Source organism: Notothenia rossii (genome assembly GCF_949606895.1).
Source record: "Notothenia rossii genome assembly, chromosome: 3".
In the NCBI taxonomy this organism is placed as follows: Eukaryota; Metazoa; Chordata; class Actinopteri; order Perciformes; family Nototheniidae; genus Notothenia; species Notothenia rossii.
In genome coordinates, this window is record NC_136901.1 from 4,379,111 (window position 1) to 4,400,889 (window position 21,779).

A 21,779-nucleotide genomic window follows, 5' to 3' on the forward strand; every position below is an offset into this window, starting at 1 on the left:
CATGAAACACTGCAGTAAATATACAAAGAACAGACACTGAACATGTACTGTGTGTGCCAGGTGTGATCCATGTGGGGGGAGGGGCACATAAGAGCGGGAAATGTGTGTGCGTGTGTGTGTGTGTGTGTGTGTGTGTGTGTGTGTGTGTGTGTGTGTGTGTGTGTGTGTGTGTGTGTGTGTGTGTGTGTGTGTGTGTGTGTGTGTGTGTGTGTGTGTGTGTGTGTGTGTGTGTGTGTGTGTGTGTGTGTGTGTGTGTGTGTGTGTGTGTGTGTGTGTGTGTGTGTGTGTGTGTCAAAGTTGACTAAATCATCCAAACTTCAATGAAAGTGGTGATCAACCATGTGATATGTTCAAGTGAAGGATATCATAAAGCCTTAATGATATCGAATGTAAAACAAAAAAGTTGTGATTGATGAAAGTAGTAAATCGGTCAGATTTGACCCGAAGCCAACAGGAACGTTAAAAAAAAAACTTACATTAAATGTATTTAAATGGAAAGAAAAAAGCGACACACATTTGGAAAAATTAATTTATATTCCTTTATATATTTTTTTCTCCATTGCAGTCACAACATTACAATGTAATAAAATGGTAAATATATAAAATCAAACTCAATACTGACGCATAAACATTTCTTTATCGTGTTCAAAACCAAATGAACTATACATGTATTTATATCTGTTTGTTAAAATCTGTCATCATTTCTATGTAGTATGTATTATTGTAAATCTCTGTCTCTTCCCAGATAAATAGACTTTGTTTTCAGGAGGTATTGTAACAAAAATAACACATTTCCTAACGCTGGCCACAGAGAGCCATTGAAAATATCATTCAACTCTTTCCCAGAATGCATTAACATGGCAAGTAGACACATAAATCACACGAGAGATGCACACCTTGTTTTCTCTCACGTTTCTTTTGTGGTGGGTCGGAAAAACATTCGCTGTGAATTTAGGAATCGAAGACCAGAAGATTCCTGAATGGTGTTTTTTATGAGCGGACGCAGGAGCGGTTTGAACACGGTCGATGACAATCATTTCTACGGAGAAGACGGGAGACGTTAGCCAGACAGACGAGCTGGAATATGTGCTTATGTATTGAACTGTGAGGTATGAAGCTGCAAATATGATCATCTTACCAAGCTATTAATCACATTTAAAGTCAGAAATGTCCATCTTAACAAATATAACTCCTTTAATTATCTTTCCGTAAGTTAGTTGGGTTAATTTGTCTACTTTCGATATATTTGACCTACTTCCAAGTGAATAAAGGGTTAACATCTGTGTTAAACTAAATAACAATTGGAAAGAACACCTCAGGGAATTTGTAAAATACACTTATGCACCTTAATGCCAAGATTTTGATAATCATTTTGATCCCACTCTCATTAATGTAAACTTAATATGAAGAGACGGTAGTTAGCTTAGCTTAGCATAATGACTGGAAGTAAAGGGAAACAGCTAGCATGGTGCTTTTACATTGGACAGATTTAGCTGTTTGTTTCCCCTTCTATCACTTGTTGTGCTAAGCTAAGCTAACCAAGGTTCAGATATAACAGTGGTAAACATTATTGAGCACTTGTCTCATACACTTAAAGCACAATGTAAGGAGTTAAAGTGGACATTTGTAACTTTAAATACATGTTAAAGTCTTCACCGTCCTTGCTTGTGATGATGGTGTTTCTTTGCAGAACTGTAAAAACCTTTTTTGTGTTTATCAGGAATGTGAGAGAGAAATATTTCATATCTGTTTGTGCTAACTTTCTTTTTTCAAGTGAAACAGTTGTCTGTCTGGCCGATCGCCTCCCGAAACGTCCTCTTTCCTACAGATCTAGTATCAGTGTGCTTATACTCGAGACAACACGATGGCACAGACTCCTACGAAAAACAGTTTCCAGTCGAGCCGTATTTGACTTCTCTCGTCTTACATTCTGGATATTTATAAAGAACATTTACTATCAGTACATTTCAAAGAGCCATCTAACCAACTCATCGAACATAGATCCAACTGAGGAGCAACACCAGAAAAAGGTATTTACAATCAAAATGCCAACCACGAGAAATGAAAAGATACTTTTTTTTTTTTTGCACATTGAAATCTCTAAAGCTACGTTTTTTTTTCCTAGTGAAGAACACAGTAGAAAAAGCATGACCCCAAAAACATAAAAGCTCGTCTTATAGATACATCCACGTCTCCTTTGACCCTGCCATTATCACACCTGAGGGAAACCACTGAAATCCTCCCAAAATTCCCCTTTTCCATGATTTAATTTGAGTCAAACGTCTTCGGAAAGGATTTCAAATGTCCTCAGATCTGGTAGAAACTGCTCTGAGATCAGTTAAAAAAAAAACATGATGATAATTAAGCTCATAAGCTCTGGACCATGCAAGTAAAACTTTGGCTAAAAAACAAGCAAATGAAGCATTACTCTCTCTCACACACACACACACACACACACACACACACACACACACACACACACACACACACACACAGCCTAACCACAGGCCTCATATGCTTCACAGACCCTGATAGTGGACTTTTTTTAGTTTAAGACCAAACAAAAATATCTTTCTGTTTTTACTTTTCACAATCAGATGCACATTCCTCTGTTGGGACGTTGCACCCAGCCTGGTTATTCCCTAAAAGTAAATTAAACTAGCCCCCCCTTGGATTACATTTGAACCCAATAACAGGATAAAAAAACATAAACGATGCAAGAAAACCACATGTTCATAAACCAAACGCAGACAATAAACAAATGGTATATCACATGAATGCATTGTTGCACATTTACACGTCTTCACCTCTTATTGGCAAACAAAAAAAAGGCAACACAATGAAGTAAGTACAGGCTTTACATGATAACAGTGATGTGGTATTTGTTTGTAAAGGTTATCCAAGCCCAGCACCTCTCTGTGTGTTATGTGCATAGCTGTGGATGTGTAGCCATACATTTTCCTTACAGAGCGGGCCGTGCTAAGGCTCTGGGTTTTTTTTAGAGTAAGAGAGTTTCATTTGTAGCGTTCAGACTCATCTGTAGAGAGTGGGTCCATGAGTGTAGTCTGATTTAAAAGACAAAATAGGGATGGTGAGAAGGTAAGATACCTGCCGTTTGTTTGGGAAGCTGCAGCTGAGTCTGAATGCCACACATGAACACGTCGATATAAAGAAGGAACTGTAGTTTTTTTGGTTGTGTCAGACCTGATTTGTGTTAAACCTGATCTCTGACCGGCTGGAGCTCTGGGTGCAAAGAGGTCGTAGTTAGGGTCAAAAGGTCAGAAGCTGCTCAACATAAATCTCCCTTTAACATCCCAGAAGCACAAACGAAGCTGTGACTTTTTCCGCTTGTAGTGCCGTCAAATCGAAAACATTCATGCAAGAAATCCACAATCTGGACAGTAAAGGTTCACATATTTTTTGCCGTGCTTAAACAGTATGCTGACCTCTTTCTATTCCTCTATACCCTTTATTTTTAAATGTACCAAAAACCAGCACCACCCTCCTGAAGTCAATCTTAAACCATGACTCAGATATCTTTAAAAATAACTCCGCCTCCCCGGTTTTTTGTTGTTGCAGATTTGTCCCTTTTTATGTGTCGCTCTCAGAGGGTGTTGCTGCTTTTATGTACACACACTGATCTCAATTTGATAAACATATTTGGCTAAATTCATCATGTGACCATGCCAATACAAAAACCATCCTTACTCAATAGCACCATATGAATATTGTTCCCAAATTATAAAGGGGTGAGGACATTAGTGTGTGTGTGTGGAAGCAGTGAGGTAGGGACACATCCCTTGTAACTGACTCCCTGCTGTAGAGGAAAACCGTGTGTGTGTGTGTGTGTGTGTGTGTGTGTGTGTGTGTGTGTGTGTGTGTGTGTGTGTGTGTGTGTGTGTGTGTGTGTGTGTGTGTGTGTGTGTGTGTGTGTGTGTGTGTGTGTGTGTGTGTGTGTGTGTGTGTGTGTGTGTGTGTGTGTGTGTGTGTGTGTGTGTGTGTGTGTGTGTGTGTGTGTGTGTGTGTGTGTGTGTGTGTGTGTACACTAAGCACATCTCCTTGCGTCGGAGACTTGCATAGCTGCAGGACAGGAAGAGCAGTTGTCCGTTTGGCGGAGCCTTGGCTGACAACTGAAGGCAGTACTCGAGTTGCACCATAAATTCAAAGGGACAATCTGCCCTTATTGCACCATTAGTACGTGTGTGTGTGTGTGTGTGTGTGTGTGTGTGTGTGTGTGTGTCATATTTGCACCATATGAAGTGGGATTAGCAGCCAATTGACTCTGGAGCTCGAGTGTGTTGCACCATATGATCACTGCGGCTAATACTGCGCGTTGCACATACTGAATCTAGCTTGCAGCAAATAAACTGATTTGTTTCGTTTTTTTTTTTTTTCATTGGCTAGCACCACGGAAAAGTATCGTAAGCTCGCTGTCCATTCACAAACTTTATGGGATACGTCAACATGTTCAGGGCCCTTTTTTTCAGCATTTAACTGCAAGAAGTTGTTGTCTTGATTATTTTCTGTCTGATTCCTAACGATGGTCACAAGAGGATTGAGTAATGTTTTCAAATAGAAGAATACTTGACTTATAATAGACGCTATTCATGGTTCTGTTGCATGCATTTTAAACTGTCATCGAGTCTGATTATGCTATAGGTGCATTGTGATACTTGCTAACGGCTGGCCATTTGTCTAGAAGCTGCAGCTGATACTGTGTTTTCCTGTTTCGATGGCCTAGGCAGTTTTGACCCTACCTGTGTGAATTGTTCTCAGATGTCTGTCAAGCAACTACCACGTTTTTGGAAGCCGTTTTTTAACCTACATTTTCTACAGTTTTTTGGAAGAGATTAAAGCTGCCCTCAAATGTTGACGTTCCCCCTTTAACACTCCTTTTCACCTGCTTGATCCTCAGCTTTAATAAGAAGCATGTGTGTGTTCATATTTTCTCACCGCACCATGTGAAATATCTCATGGCTGGGTTTCACCTGCTCTGCCTCCACCATGGGACTAGAGGAAAGGTGTAAAAACACTTTTCCGCCCCCCTGAAGACGTGCGACTTCAGGATCAAGCTCTCCGCTGATAACTGATATATCTCGGCTCATTTGTTGTCGCCTGCCAATGTAACAGCTTGGATTACAGGGATAAACAAATGGAAAAACTCAATAATGAGCCATGCATCACAGCTCAGCCGTGGGTGGCTTTGGAGGCGTAGATTGTTGGACTTGATACAGAGGCAAGTCATCGAGAGGGCTTTGACTATTAAAGCCCAAAAACGGTTTGATATCAGCTTCAGACGCGGCACCCTGTTAGCGTGGGACCAGCATGACAGAGACATCACGGAGAAATGTAGATCACAAAGAATTAGTCTTGCTTTTGTACATTTCCACTTTTTTTTCTAACCTCCGAGCACAGCAGGAAGATGGAGATAAGTTCCCTCCTGTATTCGGTGATGTTTATGATACAACCACACGATAGTAAGACTGAAAACATCAGCAGGCAGTAACACTTATTCCACGCACACGGGATGACGATGCCGCTGTGTCGTGATTGGAAAGAGATTGGCACATTGACTAGTGTACATGTTTAGCAATAAGACCTGTAGCATTAGCATCCGTTCTCTCTAGCTCCGTGCTAACCCTTTAGCACACAGGGTGTTGAGAGAGTCATCTATCGAACCATGTAGCCGATGTAGTGTACTTTATATATCAGGCAGGAAACCACTCGTTCTTTATCGATACAGTCATTGTTTTGAGTTACGTGCATACTTGTCAACCCTCCCGATTTTCGCGGGAGACTCCCGATTTCATAGCCCTCTCCCGGTTTCCTCCCGGGGTCATATTTCTCCCGCATTTCTCCCGATTTCTGAAAACATCAGATTTACTCAGGAATGTTTCCACTCGGACTTTAATACAGCTACACCATTGTTTGGTTTCCATGGTAACGCCTCTCTTTAGTAGCGTGCAACTGAAAGTCTGAGTCCCGTCCCCCCTATTTTGCATTTTGAAATGCTCCCGATTTCTGAGGTCTCAAGGTTGGCAAGTATGGTTGCGTGTAATTGAGCTGTGGCAGCCTTTAAGCAACAGGATTATACTTTTTCTCTTCGAGCTGTTTAGTCAAATGTTGAGCTGCTTCACCTTCTCATAATCTCATTTTTAGTTTCACTTAAGTGTTTGCATCATTTTAGGATAGGAGGAATTAGTACGTTTTTCCCGAAATGTCTCACTATTCTCTGAGCCCAGCTTTAAATGCCAATTCCCGCTCTTTCTCCATCTTTCCCATCATGCTCTGCTACTTAACCAACCCCAATGCGTCCCACGGTACATACAAAACATCCCGATCTTCACATAGAAAATATATACACTACCTTTTGACTAGACTAAGAACATGTTCACAGACTCTTTTTATTAAAAGTGACGTTTGTTCTTTCTTTACGTCTTTTTATTCTCCTGAAACCCGAGAAAGCGTGAGCGACGCAACGTAAACGGCATGCGGTGGCCAAAGGGTGAAACTGCGCTCATTTTTTAAAACTTCTTGTCGTTTTTTAATCACAGCGGAGAGAGCGAACGCGTGATGCTAAACCAACGAGATGGAGAGTGATTAGAGGGGAATAGAGAGGGGAAGAGATGGACTCGCGCTGAAGCAGATCGCTGAGTCATGGCCGTGGGGAATGTGTTCGTGTGTGTGCATAAAAGTGTGATTGCTTTTGTGTTTGTGTGCTTACATCAAGTGTGACGTTGTGCGTGCCTCTAAATCTCAACATCCACGTGTCTTTTTATGGTGCTTTTGATGTGTTAGAAGGAGGACTCGTACTGCAACAATTCGTACATTAAGGGTCCGTCCCGGTATCGGATGCCCACTGCGGCCGGCGTGATGTACTGCAGGATGTTTATAGTCCTCCTCAGGCGCCTGTCTACGTAGTGAGCGTCCCACGCTGGGTAACGCTTCCTCGGCATGTCGATCTTTATCAGCGGGCCCTCTGGTTTGGAGGTGATGGGCGCCGATCTCACCTGGAAGACGGGAAGACACGACTCGGCCACTTCCTCTTCCGTCTCAGACTTGGTCATGTGAGCTGGGGTGGGCGGGGCGGTGGGCGGAGCTGATGGAGGCAAAGGGAGACCCCAGAGAAGCTGAGCGCAGCAGGAAGAGGCGGGACTCGGGTGGTGATGAGCGGTGGCCGGGTGCAGGAAGCCGTAGTAAAGCAGCATGACCAGGACACCACCAGCGAAGGTCAGGTAGACGCCGCACAACGCTGGGACCGCGTAGGAGTCGGTCAGCGTCGGGTCTCTGTAGGCGTACCTGAAGGATCAGAGCGACAACAAACACTTCAGAGACGTGTTTTGTATATATCTGAGACCTGTGATATATTGATGAAAAACAGTATGATAGGGGACCTTTAAAGCCCCTGTCACACTGTCCCGAAATTGACACCCGATGGACACACGATAAAGGAAATGTTCAAATTCGGCTCTGATCGTAACGACGTCGGGCCATTCGTGATGGCATCTTAAGCCATCGTATGACCGCCGGTAGAGTTTCTCAGGCTCCGGCAGCAACTTCGCGAGCGGTAACTTCGTAAGGCACTCGTGAGGGCATCTTGTCAAATCGTAAGGGCATCTTGTTGTCCTCGGTGCCATCGGGCATTCGCCCTCACTCTGATCGGGGCAAATGCCCGATGGCACCGATGATAACACGATGCTCTCACGAGTGCCTTACGAAGGGCAAAATTGACACACGAATTCAACACGAAAATGAACCTTCACGGTCCTTCGGCAATTTTTTGGCATGCCAAAGATTTTGTCACCGCTCACGAAGTTGCTGCCGGAGCCTAAGAAACTCTACCGGCGGTCATACGATGGTTTAAGATGCCCTCACGAATGTCCCGATGTTGTTACGATCAGAGCCGAATTTGAACATTTCCTTTATCGTGTGTCCGTCGGGTTGTCTTATTGCACAACAAAATCATGTAAACATATTATGTAAATAACCCAATTTGTGTTCTGTGAAACTGAAAAGGACATAATATATTATTTTGAAGGCGAGGAAGTTGTTGTTGCTATGGAAACAACATTACGGAAAAAACTTAATATCTTCTACATATAAAGACGGAGAAAGTAAAGAAAAAAGTCTGAAAATATCAGAACAGTATCATAATACTTTAACATAATCGTTTGTGTTACTTTCGTTGCAGTTGTATGTCTTTAATGTAAATGTTGCCTTCGTGTGTGGTTCGGGGCCACCTTCGTGTGAAATTCACAATTCCATATTCGTGTGTCCATCGGGTGTACATTTCGGGACAGTGTGACAGGGGCTTTATGCAAAAAAGCACATGATGGATAAACATAGGCTCTGACTCACCACAGCCCTGTGAGGATGGTGTTTTCTAACAGCACCACGATGTAGTACGTCACCATCCTGTGCCGAGTGCGTCCCTCCTTCACGTTGAACCAGCAGAAGATGTACACAATGCCCACCACCATGTTGAACAGCACCTCCTCCCACTTGGACATGCAGAAGTCGGTGCCTCCGTGCACCACCCAGAAGGCCATGGCGCACCAGTGCACCACCACGAAGATGCCGAAGTAGATGTGGAAGAGGGAGGCGAAGAGGGCGAGCGAGAGGACGCGAGACGAGATGGTGAAGAGGCGCCAGAAGAGGTGCAGGAGGGCGCCGCGATAACTCATGGAGCGTTGATCATCCCGAGAGTCTCTCAGCAGCTTGTGGTAGGAGGCCAGGACCCAGGCCAGAGAGAGGAGGGAGCCCAGGGAGGAGATGCCTGCAGGGGGAAGAGGAGGATGTTTGACTCAATCAGAACCAAATACAAACAAGGTGCGTCAAACAAAAAGCACAAAATCATTATCAGTCAAAACATTTAAAGAAATAGTGGAAACTATCCGTCACAATATGCGAGTTTAAGTTGATGCCTTTAAATGTATTGTTGTGTCTAAACCCCCAGAATATTCTCTTTGATGAGATGTAAACACAGAAAGGTTTCCTCATGTTTAACATTGATCTGTAAATGGGTGCGTTTGGTAAGTCTGCTGGATAAGAAAAGCTATTTGAATATGTTATCTCTGACATTTTAGTAGCCATTTTCACTTTTTTTCACAGGCTAATCAACGATGGGCTTTTCAGTAGTTCTAGCTCTAATGCACAGTGTGCGGGGAACGTCTGTAGCAATGGAGAGTCAGGACTCAGAGAGCCACGAGGTGAGCTGGAGATTTGATGGCAAACACTGACGGTTTATTCTGAGTTACGGCCGGAGAACTGACAAGGCAGGTCACGAGTTGACACAGCGGTTACCAAACCAATTCTGAAGAACTCTTTCTGCAGCTCGAGGTTTACTAGTTCAGAGGGTAAACATTCTTCATCAGCGAGACTAAGTATGGACCCTGAATCTAACTAGAGCTCTCGTCCATAGAAAAGAATGTGCGCCAGGGATCCTTCGTCCCTGAACAGTAAGCGACCTCATGGCGGCTTGTGCTCTGTCATAGACTGGCAACAACAATGCCCCCAAGCTGCCCCTCCTTAAGAGAGATAGCAGCGATACCCAAGGCCGTAGACCTATGCCGTGGGAAAGGAGACAGTGAGAGGAGAACGTGATGAACTGTGTCGAAGGTTGAATACCTAAGCAAATTATTCCCCAACACACAGGAACATAATTATGATGTTAGAGCTACTGTGTTTAATTTTGAGGTGCTTCAACTTCTCATATTGCATTTTAGAGTATGCTCACTCTCCCCTCACATAGTAAAGGGAAAATACATGTATTGGCTTTTTGGCTGAGAGATAAATGAGAGGATTAACACTCCTTTTGTTTCCCCTCAGCTTTCAGTTGTTATGCAAAGCAAAACTAATCAACTCCACATTTATTGATGCTAAATAGTCATCTTAATTAGTATAGCACTTTTTTGAAACACAGCATGCTTTACAGAACTGGATGCAACAGTATTCAGTCAGAAAGAAACCTAAAATTACCAAAAAACTAAAAACCGATTTACTGAAAAAAAGGCTTTTCTGTAAATACACATTCTAGGGAGTGATATAAAAAGAAGCGGCTTTAGATGCCAAAACTCTCTCCGTCTCCATCTTTCCCATCGTGCTGACGTGTTGGGTGTATTCATGTGGGCGCATCTTGAAATAAATAGTGTGTGCAAGACATGTGGTAATGAAGCCTTACAATATGACATAGACGGGTTATTTGTATCGCATGCATCCACCCCCTGTACTTGTTACATATTTGCATGAAGCTGTCCCTCAAGTCCAGATCGATGAATATGATTAACACCACGGATGACTCATCTCCTGGAGGATGAATAAGGAGGAGGCTGGCACTTCCCTCGGACACCTATGATTGTGCTTTTCTTTCTATAATCAAAAAACACTGTGACAAATCCAAGCGCAGCCCCGTCTGCAGCCAGCCACACATTACCGAGCATGACTTGTGCAAATTGCTAATTACTGTTTGTGCAGCTGTTGATTTGGATGTGCTTTGTGTGCTGCACAAGAACCTGGTGTTTATTCAACCAATTTCATTTAATACACAATAATAATAATAATAATAATACGTTACATTTATAAAGCGCTTTTCCTGGTGCTCAAAGCACTTACAAGCAAGTAAAACTAAATAACAACTAAAGTAGAAAGTGCTAAGCTAGGTGGAATAAGGGCAAGTGGATGAGGAGTTGAAGGCAAGAGTGAAAAGCTGAGTTTTGAGGGATTGTTTGAATGATGTGAGAGTGTTGGCGGATCTGACGTGGCTGGGGAGGGAGTTCCAGAGTGTGTGGGGGAGGCTGCTGCGAAGGCCCTGTCACCCCAGGTCCGGAGCTTTGTCCTGATGGGCTGCAGTAGGTTAGCTTCAGCAGACCTGAGGCGACGGGTGGGGGTGTGTCGTTGGATGAGGTCACAGAGGTAGGGGGGGCGGGCAAGGTTGTTGAGGGCTTTGAAAGTGAAAAGTAATATTTTAAAGTCAATGCGGTGTTTGATGGGGAGCAATGAGTGTATATATAATATCCTGCTTATATTTTGTTACGGTAACTTTCCAAATACTCTCTCGCTAATCATCTAAATTGTGATTAAGAAACAAGGACAGTAATCATCCTTATCGTGAAATTAAACAATGTATCCCAAATCAAGGGGTCGCGCTGCATGAATAAAAAATAGCAACATTTTGTGAATATCCTGTTTCCTTTAAATAAGGCTCTATTTTTCACTTCTCTACCACGATAGACACTTGGAATATTCAGCTTATATTGTGTTACTGTACAGTACATGTATATTTTCCACTTTTTTTATGCTAAATTATTTCTATTTGAGACGTTTACATATTGGATTGTTTATTTCAAGCCTTTTAATTCCTCCAATGTACAATGCCTTGTTTTTTTATGCCGCTGCGACGCAAACATTGGGATCAATAAAGTACTTCTTATCTTATCTTAATGTGGGAGTGTACTTATCTCGTGGCACTGTCATCGCTCCTACCTCTGCTTTTACCACTCTTATTTATTTGTGTCTGTGTTACTGCAGTGAGAGTAGCCAAATACATTTTGTTGTACTTTGTATGATGACATTAAATATATATTAGGGATGTAACGATACCAAAAACTCACGGTACGATAATATCGCGATAAAAAGTCCACGGTACGATATTTATTGCGATATTCAAAAATAAAGAAAAAAAATGTGAAATTTTTTTTTTTACTTGAATTCTTTTTTCTTTATTAAATAACGAATCAGATTTGTGCAGCATTTTAGTAGGATAGTAGTATTTTAAAGTGTCAACAATATAATAATCATACCCTGCAATAGAATTAGTTTTTCAAGTAACTCAACTCTAACTCACTCTCTCAGCGTCATCAAAGTTATCTTTTAGGAATATGAGCATGTCCACATTTCCAGGTAGAAGCTGGGATGTTTGGGCGTTTACTATATCACCTGCTGTGGAAAAAACTCTCTTGCTTGGTACTGATGTTGCTGGGACAGAGAGATATGCTTTGGCCATGGGTGACAGCAGTGGGTCAAACTGTGCATTGTCTCTCCACCACTTCAAAAACAATACAGTTGTTGCCAAGAAGGTGAGGCTTATTGACAGGGCGAGATATAAATATACTGTTGGTACTTGTCAATGTCTCTAGGTATGTACATGTAGCCCTGTAGATACCATGTCCTTTTGTGTTATCTGTTGTTTCATGTTCATGTTGTAACCTACTTGCTGCCATGTTGGACAGGTCTCCCTTGAACAAGAGATCGATTAGGGACCATCTGGTTGAATAAAGGTTTTAAAAAATATATATATAAAAAAACAATCGCGGTAGATTTTGTCAGTCTCACGACGGTATTGAGACATCTATTTACCGCGATATCGTGATATTTGATATATCGTTACATCCCTAATATATATTGTATTGTAACGCGTGCTCCACCCACATTGCAGCGTCTCGGCCCGGTTCTCCTGGATCATGATGCAGAGCTGCAGAACCAGCTGAGGCGCTGACTCCAGGAAGGTCTCCAGCAGCCGCAGCATGTTGACATCGGCGTACTCGAACATCATCGCCCAGTACCAGCGCCGCTGATGCTCCTTCTGCCGCCGCGACATGATGCCCAGGTATAGCGTCCGGATGTACCTGCACAGGTGAGAAGTTACACATTACATTTTGTTTCACCTTTCACACACTTTTTAACAAACAATTATTTTCATTTTTGATTCATTTGATAGGTTTCTTTTCGAGATTTTCAAGCTTTTGCTCAAAAGAATGTAAGAAAATAGTGGAAAATATCCGTCACAATATGTGAGAGTAAGTTGATGACTTTAAATGTATTGTTTTGTCTAAAACCCAAAAATATTCCATTGTATGATATAAAAACAGAAAAGCAGTAAACCTCCACATGTTTTCTTCATGTTCAACATTGCCCTGTATATTGGTGCGTCTGGTATGTCTGCTGGATAAGAAAATATATTTGAATATGTTATCTCTAACATTTAAGTATCCATTTTCATAGACTAATCCAGGGGTGTCAAACTTAAGGCCCGGGGGCCAAATCCGGCCCGCGACTTCATTTTATGTGGCCCCTCAAGAGCTTGCAAAGAATATAATACGTTTATTATACGGTTACATGCTGATTAACAGAAGCAGGTTGCCCATAAACTATATGTCCCACAATGCATCTCGTTTTGTGACATGGCACTGAAGAGACTTGCAATTATTTAGCCTGGACTTCTGCTTTCAGACGTAGTTAATTAATAAGTTATTATCCTATCCGATAATAATCCAGTTCAGACGCAATGATGTCATATAATAAATTATTTTATATATATATAGTTACAACCGGCCCTTTGAGTGCAGCCTTTATGCGAATGTGGCTCGCGATTAAATTGAGTTTGACACCCCTGGACTAATCAATCACGGGCTATTCAACAGCGTCCGGATGTACCTGCACAGGTGAGAGCACACATTAAAGCTTAACATGCAGTTTCTCTCATTGTTTTCTGTCTCACTGTTCACACACTTTTTAACTAACAATTATATTCATTTTTGATTAATTTGCTAGGTTTCTATTCGAGATGTTCAAGGTTTTTGTCCAAAGTTGATGCCTTTAAATGTATTGTTTTGTCAGTAAACCCCAAACCATTCTCTTTTATATGATATACAGAAAAGCAGTAAATCTCCACATTTCATTTTCAACGATTTCTAGATCGTCAAAATTGTCCACAATTTATTTTTCTATTGTTGCATCTCTTACTAATGTCCTCATTAATCCTTCACAAAAGACTTGATACACTTCATCTGATACCAAATTATTTGAATATGTTATTATATAAATACAGCAGAATTTCCTTCTTCGTGGACAAACAGATGTAACACGATATAATAAATACTGTGTGTGCTTTCTAGATGTGAGAGATAACAGTACATGTGGGTGGCATGTAGGCAGGGGTTTCAATACATGCCTGAGGGCACTTAGAGAGTGTGTGTCACTGTGTGTGTGTGTGTGTGTGTGTGTGTGTGTGTGTGTGTGTGTGTGTGTGTGTGTGTGTGTGTGTGTGTGTGTGTGTGTGTGTGTGTGTGTGTGTGTGTGTGTGTGTGTGTGTGTGTGTGTGTGTGTGTGTGTGTGTGTGTGTGTGTGTGTGTGTGTGTGATAGTAAGCACTCCTGCTGCCTCCCTGTGAGTGCATTACTACAGGACTACATGCAAGGTGTCATGGCGTGTGTGCATGTGCTCCTGCATTATGCACGACTCTGCATGTACGTGAAACAAGCGAGCTTAATTCACAAAACATAAATAATGCACCGTCCATAGGAAATGCAGACATTTGCATGCAGTCTTAATTTGATGCAGCGAGGGGAGAGAGGAGAGCTCTGATAGACACGGGGGCGATGTGAAAGTGTCACGATAACACGGGCCAAAATAATTGAGAGTGCAAATAATTCAAGGGAATTTCATTAGGACCACGGTAGATGTTTTATCATGTTCTGTATTTATTTTAATATTGTTGTTGTGTTTTCTGTAAAGCATTTTAAAGTCTATTATTATTATATATTATTATGTATTAAATACTATCTCGCTGATCAGGGAAATATGACTAAAACTCTCAAAAAAGCAGTAAAATATACTTATTTTTTACATTTTAAGAAACAAATATCTTATTGAATCACTTAGTAATCATCCTTATAGTGAAAATACATTTGTTTTTAAAGAAGGTAGATAGACGATAGACACCATTATCCCTATAATAACAATTCTCCAGCTTCATCTTATCATGGTATGCTAAAAGATATCCCCACTTTGAACTACCTGAAGTGTTATTAAACACCTGGGTAAAGCTCTTGAACTCACCACAGAAAGCCCCTCCCTTGCTATCACATTGCCTATCTGCACACAGAGGACACTCATAGCAACATTCACCTTGCTTTCCTTATCACAAGGTCAAGTGTAGGACTAGCATTGCTCAAATCCAGGAGCTAAGTGGCTCTGAGACCTGCAGATATGTCGACTCAGAGGAAAGACTCTAACTGACCCAGCAGATGTGGAGCAACAGTCCACCCTTCAGATGGTCTTTCTGCTTTTCTCTGGAGCACATTTGCAACTCGAGTGTGTGGGCGGATTAATGCGGAGGCCGGAGAAGTGCAGGCACGTAGGCTACCAATCACAAGAGGCTTATTAACGATCGAGTGGCTCAGTGAAGAAAGTTTCTGCTGTCTAAAAACTCTTCGTCCTTCACATACCTGCTTTAGATTACCACAGAGACGTTTCGATCTTATTCCTCGTGTTGCTTTAACGCTTGCATTTCCACAGGGACATCAATAGAACATCTACGAAGCATCCTATCTCATCCCATCTTGTCTCATCATATCTATCTTTTCTTATGTTGTGTGGTCTGATGACACAGTCAGTACGTTTTAACATGTAGAACACTGTTTACTGATTTATCGTCATGTTGACCATTTTTAGCTTTCACTATGCCTACAATATTTTTTTTGTCGATTAGTCACTTTTTTAACGCTGTTTTGAAAATGAACAGCACATTTCTTGTAAACACAATATTTTTAAATGGTTCTTTTTGTGCATGACTTCGTCGTTGAAATCAACTAACGGAGAAATCAACTAACGGAGAACTCAACTAACGGAGAAATCAACTAACGGAGAAACCAACTAACGGAGAAATCAACTAACGGAGAAATCAACTAACGGAGAAACCAACTAACGGAGAACTCAACTCACGGAGAAATCAACTCACGGAGAACTCAACTAACGGAGAACTCAACTAACGGAGAAACCAACTAACGGAGAACTCAACTAACGGAGAAATCAACTAACGGAGAACTCAACTCACGGAGAAATCAACTCACGGAGGACTCAACTAACGGAGGACTCAACTAACGGAGGACTCAACTAACGGAGAACTCAACTAACGGAGAAATCAACTAACGGAGAACTCAACTAACGGAGAAATCAACTAACGGAGAACTCAACTAACGGAGGACTCAACTAATGGAGAAATCAACTAACGGAGAACTCAACTCACGGAGAAATCAACTGACGGAGAAATCAACTGACGGAGAACTCAACTGACGGAGAACTCAACTAACGGAGAAATCAACTAACGGAGAACTCAACTAACGGAGGACTCAACTAACGGAGAACTCAACTAACGGAGGACTCAACTAACGGAGAAATCAACTAACGGAGAACTCAACTAACGGAGGACTCAACTAACGGAGAAATCAACTAACGGAGAACTCAACTAACGGAGAACTCAACTCACGGAGAAATCAACTAACGGAGAAATCAACTAACGGAGAACTCAACTCACGGAGAAATCAACTAACGGAGAACTCAATTAACGGAGAACTCAACTAACGGAGAACTCAACTAACGGAGAAACCAACTAACGGAGAAATCAACTAACGGAGAACTCAACTAACGGAGAAATCAACTAACGGAGAAATCAACTAACGGAGAAACCAACTAACGGAGAACTCAACTAACGGAGAAATCAACTAACGGAGAACTCAACTAACGGAGAAATCAACTAACGGAGAAATCAACTAACGGAGAAACCAACTAACGGAGAACTCAACTAACGGAGAAATCAACTCACGGAGAAATCAACTCACGGAGAACTCAACTAACGGAGAAATCAACTAACGGAGAACTCAACTAACGGAGAAATCAACTAACTGAGAACTCAACTCACGGAGAAATCAACTCACGGAGAACTCAACTAACGGAGAACTCAACTAACGGAGAAATCAACTAACGGAGAACTCAACTAACGGAGAAATCAACTAACGGAGAACTCAACTCACGGAGAAATCAACTCACGGAGAAATCAACTCACGGAGAACTCAACTAACGGAGGACTCAACTAACGGAGAACTCAACTAACGGAGAACTCAACTAACGGAGAAATCAACTAACGGAGAACTCAACTAACGGAGAACTCAACTAACGGAGAAATCAACTAACGGAGAAATCAACTAACTGAGAAATCAACAAAAACATTCTTCGGTTGATGTAGCCCTAGTTTTCTAACTGGATTTTTACGTAGGTGTTTCCATATGTTCACGGTTCAAGGTTCTTTATTGTCAAACTAACATAGCTACAGAGTAATTATGTCATTGATAATCTGAGGTAACAGGCTTCTCCAACAATGCAACACAATAATACAGAGAAGCAGACATTATTAAAACAATATTAAAGTATATTATATTAAAAGTAATACAAAAGAAAAATAGTTCTAAAGAAAGTGAGAAAGTGCAATACGAGTCTATATACAAGTTATTGGAATAATATATTAGATAATAGATGAATAATCACTAAGTAGCAGATGAATGTTGTGAAATAGTTTCAGATGTTTAACACGTTTAACAGTCTTATTGCCTGAGGGATGGAGCTGTCTCTGTGTCTGGTGGTTTTAGTCCGGATGCTGCGGTAACGCCTGCCAGGGTCGTTCCTCTTGTTCGGACATGTTGTTGAATTACCACTTAAGAGGGAAAGTTCTCCGCCCTTGACTCCTTTGTTTTGACTCCCAGGGCTTTCTATTATCCTATTGTTCATATGTGTATGCCTCTAAACAAACCATTTCAAGCCAAATTAATGGATTATGTCGCTTGAAAATAAGATACAAATACCAAAATGTGTCCTTGATTCGAGAACAATGACGGATAAATAAGCAGGATAAACAAATCAGCTCGTTAAAAAAAAATCTGTAAACAGGAAGTCCTTGTTTTTACATTCAGATGAAGGCGTTACTGTGGTGACCCTCACATACACGTAATGTCTTTACATGGAGGGATGTGTTTTCAAACCATATGTAACGAATACAGTAGGTCTTCCACTCGCTCTCTTCTCCTCCCCTCCCCCAGTTTACCCATTGTGAATGTGCAACCTCCCTCTCCATCCCCCCTCCTCTCCATCCCCCCTCCTCTCCATCCCCCTCCTCCTCTCTCAGCGATCTGTCTCAATCAGGCCGTACCATTTCCTCAGCTGCAAACATCCCCACTCCCTCCTCCTTCTTCTTCTTCATCCTCCTTGTCCTCTTTCTCCAGGTGGGAGAGTCCATTTTTCAGCACGGGGGGGCAATAACTGGGTGGGGTGCATGGAGTTAGAGGAGGGAATTGTTTTGGTTTTAACCCTACAACCACAGAGCGGTCGAGTAGCACAGCAGGATGTAAACACACTCACACACACACACATACACACACACACACACACACACACACACACACACACACACACACACACACACACACACACACTTTACTCTCTCTACTGCCCACCCAGAGGCAAGTGGACACCATTAAGGAGTCTTCTTGGAGAAAGAGAGATGATGTGGAGAGAGAGTGAACACTGGAGCGATAGAGTTGCGACTAATGGTCATTTGTATTGCCGGTTGTTTCTCTATTATTTGTTTTGTCTATACAGTTTAGAAAATAGTGTAAACATGTGGATCAGGGTTACAAAAAAACCCAAGATGACGTCTTTAAATGAAAGCAATAAGAGCATTTGACCTATAGTAGGGATAGAAATATGTGTGTATCCGAGCAAAATAGTCCATGTGTGTTTCTGTGTTCTCCCGCCAGAGCTTTTAGCAAAACAATTAGCACCTACCCTTGTCCAAGTGTGTGTATAAGTGTATGTGTTGTTCTTTGTGTGTGTGTGTGTGTGTGTGTGTGTGTGTGTGTGTGTGTGTGTGTGTGTGTGTGTGTGTGTGTGTGTGTGTGTGTGTGTGTGTGTGTGTGTGTGTGTGTGTGTGTGTGTGTGTGTGTGTGTGTGTGTGTGTGTGTGTGTGTGTGTGTGCGTGAGAGAGATATAGATGAGTTGCAAAAAGGGCAGATGCTTTCCCTCTCTATACTCTCCATGCATGCTGAGACTCATGGGAAGGGCTGTTACACCGTTTTCCCACTTGACTCACACACACACACACACACACACACACACACACACACACACACACACACACACACACACACACACACACACACACACACACAGCCCTGATTTCCCTGTTCTTTATCCAAAGAGTATAGAAGACAGTGGAGGTGCTGTCCATGGTGCTGGAATGCCTCCAGCCCCTACATCTCACGGTTAATTGGACATCTATTAACTGTAGTTGCATATGTAAAGGCTTACTGTAGTTTTACAGGAGACAGTGTCAGTGACTTTTCATAAGGTGACCCAAAAAAGAAAAAGAAGCACTCCCTTCCTTTCTGACTGTCTCTCCTAATTTCTGTCTGCCGTGCCCAGATAATAGCTGAAGTACCGAGGAGGTCACATGGTTTCTCCTCCTCTCCTGCTTGTCAGACTGAAGCATGCCTCACTTTCTCATAGCTACAGCGAGAAGACAAACCACTCTAACCAGAGAGAAGTACTCATATTGTAAAAGTAGAAGTACCAGAGTGTAGGAATACTCTGTAGTAAAAGTCCTGCATTCAAAATATAGTGAAAGTACCAAAAGTGAAAGTATTCATAATTTCAGAATAATATATCTGATGTGTTTTATAACGATTGATCATTAAAGTGTTCTCAAAGCTGGTAAAGTTGCAGCTATTTTGAATGACTTTGTATACTACAGGGTAGCTTGTGGATTTACTCCAGGTGGAACTAAAGTCTGATTTAACACTTGATTATATTTCACATCATTCATCCAAGTTGAATTAAAGGCATCAAATAAATGTAGTGGAGTCAAAGTACACTATTGAGTTCTGAATTGTAGGAGTAGAAGCAGCAAAACATTGAAATGTTCAAGGTAAGTATAATTACGTCACATTTTACTTAAGTACAGTACTTCAGTATCTACTTAGTTACTTTAGACCACTGACTCTAACCATGATCATCATCAAGTGTGTGAGGGGAACAAGAGTGTGTGTGAGAAAGGGATAGGGGGGGTTACAGGTTAGGAGCAGGTGTGTGTTTTACCTCCACACTTGTCCCAGCTGGAGGATGTGTATGGTGGCCTGCCACAGCCAAATGGTGGCCAGCTGCAGGCGGTCCTTCCCGGGATAAAGGCACCCCAAAGCCACCGCGCCCCTCTTGGTCAGCCCCTCCACCTCCCCGAGCCCCCCTCCCGTGTAGTCCTGCACGAACCACCTGAAACTCAGAATCTGGACCAGCACGGAGGGCACCAGCACGAAGAAGAGCGTGAGGCCGAACCAGAGGTAGTCCTGCCTCTGGTAGTACTCCATGGCGAGGCACAGGTCCGTGCCCACGTCCCAGAAGAAGACCAGGAGGGCCAGGATGATCCAGAGGCAGTCCACCCACAGCTGCTCCCTGGGGGGACAGTGGGTCTCACGGATCCCGACCCCCCCTGGAGCCTGGCCGACGAGGGTCCCGAGGCACGCGGATCGGCAGCCCCAGTAGCACGCGGAGGAGCGGCAGCACATGCAGATGTGAATGGCTGCGGAGTCCAGGTTATCTTCCGCGTCCATGTCGTACAGCTGCGCGAAGCCGCCGTTCCCGCCGCATGCGGCTCCGGCTTTTCCGCCGTCCGACTCCGCGGCCATGTCCCTCTTCCGGCCCTCCTTCGAAATGCACGACAACCGCCCCGTGGTGAGCAGCGAAGGAACACGTTGCGGTCCAGCAGCAGCAGCATCATCCCTGCTGCATCATCCCGTCCTGCGCGCGGTCATCTATGGCGACGGTGGTGGGCTATGACGTCATGCATCTCCCACTGTGTTTTTTCAGGTGTGTGTGTTTGCGTCTTCCAAAACTCCCAAACTACGTCAAATATAAAGCTTTCCCTGGTTCATATCATCGTTCTCAGGCTGCAGGTCCCGGGTTTCCGCTCCTCTCCTTTCCGCAGCTCCGCTCCTCTGCAGCTCCCCCCCTCTCTCTCTCTCCTCCTCACTTTCTCTCTCTCACTCCGCCCTCTACCGGATAACAAGCTCAACCCCGAAATCACATCTGCACGCGGGCATGCGCACGTGCACGTGCATGGAAAATTAAGGGGGTCTTGCAATACTCTGTATAGAAATAGCAGGGTTCAATTAGAGATGTGAAGTAACTAAGGTTTACTCAAGTGCTGTACTTATTTGAGGAACTTTTAAGAGTTCGTTTTACGCTACTTTTATACTTCTCTACTCCACATTTAAAAGGGAATAATGTCATTTTACTCCACTATTTATTTAGCAGCTGTATATTTTTACCCTAATGCATTTCTAAAAATGTAACTAGTGGACTAACTCTTCAAGCCAAAGCCAATCTGAACTTTGTTGGTCTACAAGAGATGCCATTTTTGCATAATTACTACTTTACTCATTAGCCTACTTTAAGTACCATTTTCTGATAATACTTATGTAAGTAAGATTTTGAATGCAGGACTTTTAATTTGACAGCATTTTGACAATAATTTAGTGGCACTTTTACTCAAGTACAGCATCTGAATACTTCTTTCAACACTTACAAGTACTAATTACCAGTAACCTAATCCAATAATCGTGTTTCCTTAACAGTGAGGGAATACAGTTACCTTTTTTTTAAATCAATAATCCCATTACATGTAATCCGTTACTCCTCAAGCCTGAGAAACAGGATGATTGTTTTCTGAATTGAATCAGCTGTTTCCACTAGAAGGAGGAACAATTAGATTTCCACTGTGTGACATTCGTCTCTCCATCAATCATCATCACGTCCTCCATCCAACACTCTCTCTCTCTCTCTCTCTCTCTCTCTCTCTCTCTCTCTCTCTCTCTCTCTCTCTGCACTTCCCAAACTCTCCCTTTCTTCCCCACAATGTCCATCCATCCCTCCATCATTCCCTCCAGTGGGCCGACTGCCATG

At 42.6% G+C, this 21,779-nt stretch overlaps 1 protein-coding gene across 2 annotated transcripts; it reads right to left on the reverse strand.

Annotated features, from left to right (window-relative positions):
• Positions 1-525: 525 nt before the first annotated feature.
• Positions 526-20,807, reverse strand: xkr6a (XK, Kell blood group complex subunit-related family, member 6a). Of its 2 annotated transcripts, XM_079669514.1 has the most exons (5): positions 19,920-20,807; positions 12,427-12,623; positions 8,359-8,776; positions 7,011-7,299; positions 526-1,039 (listed from the first exon to the last, which is right to left on the reverse strand). In XM_079669514.1, exons 1-5 carry the CDS (start codon positions 20,501-20,503, stop codon positions 1,034-1,036), a joined length of 1,494 nt encoding a protein of 497 aa, XP_079525640.1. In that variant the 5' UTR covers positions 20,504-20,807; the 3' UTR covers positions 526-1,033. The 2 variants fall into 2 exon arrangements, with proteins under 2 accessions (XP_079525640.1, XP_079525639.1); XM_079669513.1 differs by having other exon boundaries at positions 526-7,299.
• Between the last annotated feature and the right edge of the window lie 972 nt (positions 20,808-21,779).